The 7,799-nt window shown below is 46.5% G+C and overlaps 1 protein-coding gene across 9 annotated transcripts in view; it reads left to right on the top strand.

The window, feature by feature from the left end:
- The window catches only part of TBC1D24 (TBC1 domain family member 24), a 55,102-nt gene that overhangs the window by 25,948 nt on the left and 21,355 nt on the right, over nt 1-7,799 (top strand). For all 9 annotated transcript variants that reach the window (XM_025204396.1, XM_006015580.3, XM_025204387.1 and 6 more), the window contains exon 2: nt 4,323-5,357. In XM_025204396.1, coding sequence (XP_025060181.1) covers nt 4,339-5,357 — 1,019 coding nt within the window. In that variant the 5' untranslated portion in view covers nt 4,323-4,338. The remainder of the gene's footprint in view (nt 1-4,322; nt 5,358-7,799) is intronic.

Here is a 7,799-nt window from a genome sequence, read left to right as displayed (position 1 = left end):
CTTCAATCTGCCCCCCCCCCCCTCACGGTTTTTCCCTCCCCCAACTCCTTCCCCCCCACCAGACTTAACCAGCCAGATGCTGGTCTCCAAGCTGCTGAGCTGCACTCCTGGCCCTTTGCATGCTGTGGCTGTGCGCATGCACGGGACGTTTACCGGCCACATTATCAGCCACATCAGGCAACAAAAGCTGATTTCCAGTACTTTCAATTTTCCCTATATCTGTGCCAATCTGATAAGGGACTGATGTATCGGTGCACCTCTAGTTGCAGTAAGAGGGAATTGTACTTCCCTCCAGTAGGAGGAGGGATGCTTTGAGAAGAATTGGTCAGTATTTAGACGTCTCTGGGTTCTTCAGATGGAAGGTAATAGGAAAATGTGGAGTGTCCCTAAATTTGGATGTAAACATTTCCTCATTTATAAAATGGGATCTTCAGTGGACCAATATTCTGTATAGTCCTCCTTGTGCACACTGCGGAAACCCCAAAGCAGAACCTCAGGACAACCTTCTAATATTAACTGCAAACAAATGCATTATAAGAAATCCGTCTTTCAGAACTGACGTGGGAACAAGAGGTCACACCCTTCAGTTGCATTCTGAACATTTGGTTTCAGAAATAGGAGGATGGGATTCAGCACAGATAGTGGGCATACACCAGTGGTTTCGCACCCTTTGTGGCCAGCAGACTGCCATCAACCCTCAACAGTTTCCACTCTGCCTGTACACAAGCATGTAGGCTGCTCCAATGCTCTGTAATTATAGTGTTGGAGCAGACTTGATTAACAGTCTGCTGGGGCATAGCAATTGCTGCACTCTGGCAGCCTCCCACATCTTGTGTATAAGTGTCCGTGTGTTTCAAAATGGCAGTGAGGGTGCTTGAACTAAAACTTATCGAATGAGTTTTAGTTCAAGCACCCCCACCACCATTTTGACACGCAGGGGTGCTCATACCTGAGCCACTGTGGTGCTTTAGAGTGGCTCTCAGAGCCACTGTAATTAAAGCGCTGCCCCCCCCCCCCCCGCACGCACGCACGCACAGTGTCAAGTTCCTAATTAAAACCCCAGCCCACCGAGTCAAGTGCCCTTGTTAAATTCTGCATAGAAAAGGAAGGGGAGGGGAGCAACACCGTCTGCAGATCTCTTATCATGGCCTCACTCAGGCATCAGCAATGTAGAGCTGCTGTTCTGTGCTGTTCTTCCTCCCACCTCTCAAGTCTGCACATTACAAAAAAATGGAAGCAGATATTCTAAATCAAGAATTGATGTTCCCCTCATTTATTTTCTAGGCAGCTTTCAAAGTAGGTTTAACTTGTGCTTGCCTTATTTTCAAATGTAACTCATTTATTTTTAAAATTTGATGCATCTGTTTTCAAAATACACTGATTTAATATTCAACTACTGTCTAGCACTATCTGGATCAGAGTTACCACTATCCTAACTCTGGTGGTATATTTATGAATTTATTTTGCCTTCGATAGACAAAGGTTTGTGTTTTCCTCCTAACTGAAGCAAAGCAGGAAGAAAACAACTCTGTATATACAGTAGGGCTGTCAATTACTTACCATTAATGTGCGCAGTTAATGCAAGAACCAGTTAACGCATTATTATTTTTAACATGTTAATTGCATATGTGGTTTTGGAGCCTGGGCTTCCCTGCCCCACTGCCATCACCACTGTCTCCAGGCTGCCCTGCAGGACAGTGGTGGCAGTGCAGAGGAGCCGCGGAACAGCCCGGGTGCAGGCTCTGCGCAGCTGCAGCAGGAAGTTGGGGGAGGGGGGGAGCGTACCCACCCACGCATCCCCAGTCTGGGCCCCCAGGGAGTGGTGGTGACAGTGGCCCTATGCCCCCACAGAGGCAGCCGCTGCCAGCAGGCAGGGGTAGGATTCCCGTTGAGCCACACACTACATGCCCAGCCTATAGCCCAGTGTCACTGGAGCCCGAGCCATACCCAGCGCCACTGCCACTCTTGTCCACATGCCTCTTGGGCTACCGCCGGGACCTGCACAGCCACCAGTCCTGGCTGTAGCACAGGAAGGAGAGCAGCCACTCTGCCTGGCTCAGCAGTGGTGACGGCAGTGGGCTGGGCCTGGGCATGCGGTGCATGCTTAGAGGGCTGCAGGAGGTGGCTCTGTGGGAATCCTGCTTCCACCCGCTGGTACCACCTGCCTCCATGGGGCCACCATCACCACCGCTCCCTGGGGGCCCAGACCTGAGATACATGGGGACCCACAGGCCTGGAGGTGGCTCATGCCAGAGCTCCCAAGTGGTCCCAACCTGCCCCAAGCCTGAGCCATGGGGCCTGAGTGCCAGGCAGCCCCACAGCAGTGGCTCTGTGCAGGTCCTGGTGGGATGTGGGCTCCAGGTGGCTGCATTAGGAAGGCCGGGGGGGACACCCAACCACCCTCATCCAGGGCCCTGAGCAGCAGGGCTGGCAGCACCAGGGGTTCGGGGAAGGCAACGCTGGGCCGCAGCAAAGCTGCCTGGTATCCTCAGGCCCGGGGCAGGTCAGGACTGCCTGAGACCCGCTAAGCAAGTAAACAGGGAAATCTGGGTCGGGGCTGGGGCCAGGGCCGGAGTAACTGCTCCCAGCCTGGGCTGCCTGCAGCCGCTGCTGCTCAGACAAGAGTAGGTTGAGCCCCCTGCCGCTGGAGCCATGCTTGGGCAGGGGGCATTCCCTGAGTCAGGCAGCTCCACGGAGACCCCACTCAGATTGGGCATCCTGCCACAGTATCCAGGGTTTTCCCCTTCCGGGGCTCCAGACCCCCCTGCAGGCATCCCCTCTCCCCAGGCTCCAAACCCCACACACACACCCACAGCCCGCACACCTTCACAAATCCCTCCCCCACGCACACAGTCACCCCACACCACCCCCCGCCATACAAAGTACCTGCATAATTTTGTATTATTTTGTGTTTTTTCTGCACATAATTTTGAGTTTTTAGCTGTGCAATTAAAATCATGATTAATTGCAACTAATTTTTTTAATTGTGCAACTAATCACAATCAAATTTTTTAATCGTTTGACAACCCTAATATAGAATATATAACTTACAAGTTTCAAAATGTTTTTTTATGTCCACTATTGTCAAAAGAGAACTTGTCTGTAAATGGTTGACTTTGGAATGCTCTTTGGTTAGTCGGCATGCGACTCATTGGTTTTTTTAGAACGCACAAAATAATCTTTACTGTCATATAATGCTCCTGCTGTACCTAATGCAGAGGGGGGGGGGAGGGCCACTTGAATGTGATAAACCCTTTTGCCTTGGAGTATATCTGTACTGCAGTCAAAAGTGTGATTTGCACCTCATGTAGATCTGTACCTGCTGACTTAAATTTAGCTAACACAGATGCAGATAAGAGTGAAGATGCAGCAGCATTAATTTTAGCATTGATTGTACTAACTTACTCGAGTCACTGGGTTCATATTCAAGTGGCTGACATGCACTGCAGCCTGTGTTGCCATGCTCTCACTATTGTGGATGCCCATGCTAGCTAGCTAAATTTAAAATTAGCATGTGTACACGTACCAGTGCTGCAGTCACACCTTGCCTGCAGTGGAGATGGACCTTCATCTAGATGCAATTGGTAGCATCTGACAAAGGAAGGTGTTGTCTACAAAAGTGCATGCCTCTGAACCAGTTAGTTTCTAAGGTGCCAGATGTGCCTTTGGATTCAATGAAAATCATGAATGTATGCACAGTCTCCTGGGGGTTAAAAACCCTGGCCTTTCAGCTCTTGCTCATAAGAGAGGCTTGCATTTTTTTTAGGAGAGATTTTCTGATATTAATGGTAGCAGGTCTCTCTCTGTGGGACAGCCCTAGGCAATGATTCAGTGACAGAACTGCACACAAGCCCATGAACTCACAAGGCCAGTGCATTACACTGGATGCTTATAGTCCAGATGGTACACATTTTTCATGAAGAGAATGCTGCATTTTGAGCAAAGCTTACAGTAGCTATCTTTGAATATATAGGATGTTAACATGCTCTTTATCACAAGCTAACACAATCATAATTTGAGCACGTGCAAATGTGCAGAGATGTCTGTTGCCAGAATAATTATTGTAGGGAACTCTTCCACACTTTTAAATGTGTTCAGAATTTACATTTGGGCTGTCTTCTGCCATGCTAGTTAAATGTCGATTGACACGATAAACACTGTGTGCTGTGGGAACAGAATTGAAATTTCATCTGAACTCATTCATGGCAGGAAGCAGTTTCTTGCCAGTGCAGGCCAAATTGAATGTCTGCTCCTAAGGGGGCTTACAACAAATCTCTAAATGTTCTTCCTCTTTTTTTTTCTTTTTTTTTTTCCCCTTGTAGGAAAAAGTATGCATCCATGAAAGGCCCAGTAAAGTCTTTATCTCCCTGTCCTTCTGTAAGAACAATTTGTGCAGGCATGGATGAGTACAGCCGCTTTGTGGATTGGGACAAGATGGATGCCAGCATCCAGAACCAGGACCCAAAGGAGTTAACTTGCACAGAATTCCAGGAGCTGAAACAGCTGGCCCGACAGGGCTACTGGGCCAAGAACCACTCTTTGCGAGCCAAAGTATTCCACAAACTCATTAGTGACATTCCATGTCGCACAGTGACACCAGATGCAAATGTGTACCGTGACATTGTTGTGAAGATAGCTGGCAAACGTAATAGTGGCACCCTCCCACTGCCAGAGTTTGTGGATAATAGCCTGGTTCCCACTTACTGCTTGAATGCTGAGGGCATTGTGGCTGTCAGGAAGATAATTTCCTGCATTGGTAATCAATTCCCTGACATATCATTCTGCCCAGCACTGCCTTCTGTGGTTGCTCTGCTCCTCCACTACAGCCAGGATGAGGCAGAGTGTTTTGAGAAGGTGTGTCGCATCCTTGCTTGCAATGATCCCTCCAAACGCCTCATTGATCAGACTTTCCTGGCTTTCGAGTCCTCCTGCATGACCTTTGGTGACTTGGTTAACAAGTATTGTCAGGCAGCACACAAGCTGATGGTAGCAGTATCTGAGGATGTGCTAGAAGTATACTCTGACTGGCAACGGTGGCTCTTTGGAGAACTGCCCATGGTATATATTGCTCGGGTCTTTGATGTATTTCTGGTGGAGGGCTACAAGGTGCTGTACCGGGTTGCACTGGCCCTTCTCAAATTCTTTCATAAAGTAAGAGCTGGGCAACCTATGGAGTCAGACAATATTCAACAGGACATTCGCACTTTTGTGAGGGACATTGCCAAGTCAGTGTCTCCTGAGAAGCTCCTGGAGAAAGCCTTTGCCATACGACTTTTTTCCAGGAAGGAGATCCAGCTTCTACAGATGGCCAACGAGAAGGCCTTGCAGCAAAAAGGCATCACAGTCAAACAGAAGAGGTAAGGCCTCTAGATACTATATTTACTCTAGCTTGGAGTTACCTTTAGAATTACTATTAGTCCTACCCACTAAACTCCATAGAAGTAGTATTGGTGAGCTTTTCTATCTCTGAGGGGTCAGCCGTAGTTGGTTAAGAGGGTGAAAGGGTCTAGTAACACATCATAGTAGTTTCACTCTAGCAATTTATTATTCTGAATAACCTGGCTGCTGAACTAAGCCAATGATTCTCAGCTAGGGTGCCACCAGATCCTTGGAAGGGTGCTTTGAGGTAAGGAGATAAGCACAGGTTCAGGCTTGTCCTGGCCTGGCCAATCCCCCACCTCAACTACATGGCCCCTCTGCAAGGAGGTAGATGCTGTAGTGAAAGCCACCCAGCTGGAATAAATTATACAATTCACTAGTTATGGAGGGGTGCCTTAAGTCAAGTGAGGGGTGCCTCAAGTCTGAAGAGGTTGAGACCCACTAATCTAAACATTACTGAAGTTGTAACAGAAAAAATATTCTAAATATCAGGACTATGGAAATAAATTAGTATATCACCTTTTGCTTAAACAGCAGTGAATTTCCAACTATTTAGTACAGCTAGATGTTCAATACAAGTGTCACATCACAGGAGTAATTTTTCCTGGCTTTAAACTGGAAGACATCTTAGTGAAGTAGAAGCAGAAATTGGAAAATAGAGGTATATGGGGACGGGTAGCACCTAAGCAAGTGTGAAAATGAATTTTTGCACCAGTGACTTCATTTTTATATTAAACAACAAATGCGTTATGTTTGCGGTTTTCAGTATTGGACATCACTATGTTGCAATGGAGGCAAACACTCTTAACAGAGCATTAATATGCTCAGAGCAGAGCCCCCAGTACATTCATAGTAGATACAATAAAGAACTCCTAGGACTGGCGTTGCAGCTCTACCTATGGTAGCAATATCAGTATCTGATGTATGTATCTCACATCAAACAAGCTAGGACATTGGAGGAAATAAGTGATGTATTAAATACAAGTATATTTAGATAAGCAAATGCAGGAATTCTGCAGTCACAGCAACACTCCCAAGGTCAGCTCTGTAAGTGAAGCAAATCTCTTTTGGATGCTGTCTTTTGGAATTTAAACCTCTGAAGACTTCAGGGACTTGACTATCCCTTCTGGCCTTCTCACGCTTGCAAATTCAGGAGTATATTATCTGGAACCAAGAGACCCAAAGATGATCTTCCATTCATTTTCTCTAAATCTGAAGGATCAGGAGGTATCCGTAACTAATGTACTTTTATCTCTTTAAAGCTAGTTATGCAAAACACTGAGCTACGGTAAAAGTAGGCCTGAAGAACCCATATTTGCAGTTACTGAAACAAGTACTGAGTCATATCTTGGCCTACAAAATAACATCAGCCTGACGTGCTGCTCTTATCCACAACTGCTCATCTCTAAAGCGGTTGTTCCTTTCTAACTGCTTATTCCTGGAATCTCATATCATGTTTACACCCTGCCTGCATTGTGCCCTGCAGGCCTTGATATGTTTATGTTTCTTGTTCTGTCAGACCACCGTAAAAAGTCAGTACCTGCCTTCGGCAGACAACCTGAGTATCCCTTTCAAGGTCTCTGTCCATTGGGAGTATTAGTCAGAAACTGCAGGCATGAAAGTTGCAGTGGTAACAGTAGCCTCCAGACCATTGCTTTCAGTGCACAGAACCGGAAGTGCTGACTTACATGACAGTCTGGATATATAACTTGCTTTTTCCTAAATAGAAGGCCAGAAGAGGTAAAACGTCCTCTGTGTATGCTCTTCAGCAAGAGAGCTGGGTGTAAAGGAATAAAGAAAATAGAAGCTGCTGCTGGTTCAGAAATGTCTTGTAGGGAGCACTCGTGCAGAATAACAACAGGGCTGCTTTAGAGTCCCTCAAAGTGGAGTACATTTATCACCATCTTAAAGGACCCAGCAGAATTGCCGACTAATAAAGAGCTTTTTTCCTTTATGTGCTACTTACTGAATCACACTAGAGTGATCTCCCTTGGAGTTCTACTATGAAAGTAGATTTGACCCACAACTTTTATGCAGGCAAAGGCAGGTGCCACAAAAGTGCACTCCCTTAGTGTTTGACAGACTCTGGGCCCTCTTATTCAGTCCCGTTTGGCCTGCATGAGAAGGCAAGTGTGTCACAAAATGGGTAGATCTGGCAGATAACAAGAAAGAAATAGAGTTGAGCATAGGAAAAGAAAAGTGATGCCAAACAAGAAATGTTAACCTGTCTTTTTCTTTTTCTCTTTTTTTTTCTTAGTGGTTGTTTGAGTCAAACCTCACTGTGTGTGTTTCTCTCCAGGTTCCTTTCCTTCGCTTTGTTGGGGATGTAGGAAATCACTGATCTCTTTTCCTGTCTTTTTTTGTCTTTCTCCTCATATGTTCTCCTTCTGTCAATTCCATAACCACTGCACCCCTCCTGT

Source organism: Alligator sinensis, unplaced genomic scaffold (assembly GCF_000455745.1).
Source record: "Alligator sinensis unplaced genomic scaffold, ASM45574v1 scaffold404_1, whole genome shotgun sequence".
Taxonomy (NCBI): domain Eukaryota; kingdom Metazoa; phylum Chordata; order Crocodylia; family Alligatoridae; genus Alligator; species Alligator sinensis.
This window is presented reverse-complemented; position numbering and strand designations above follow the sequence as displayed.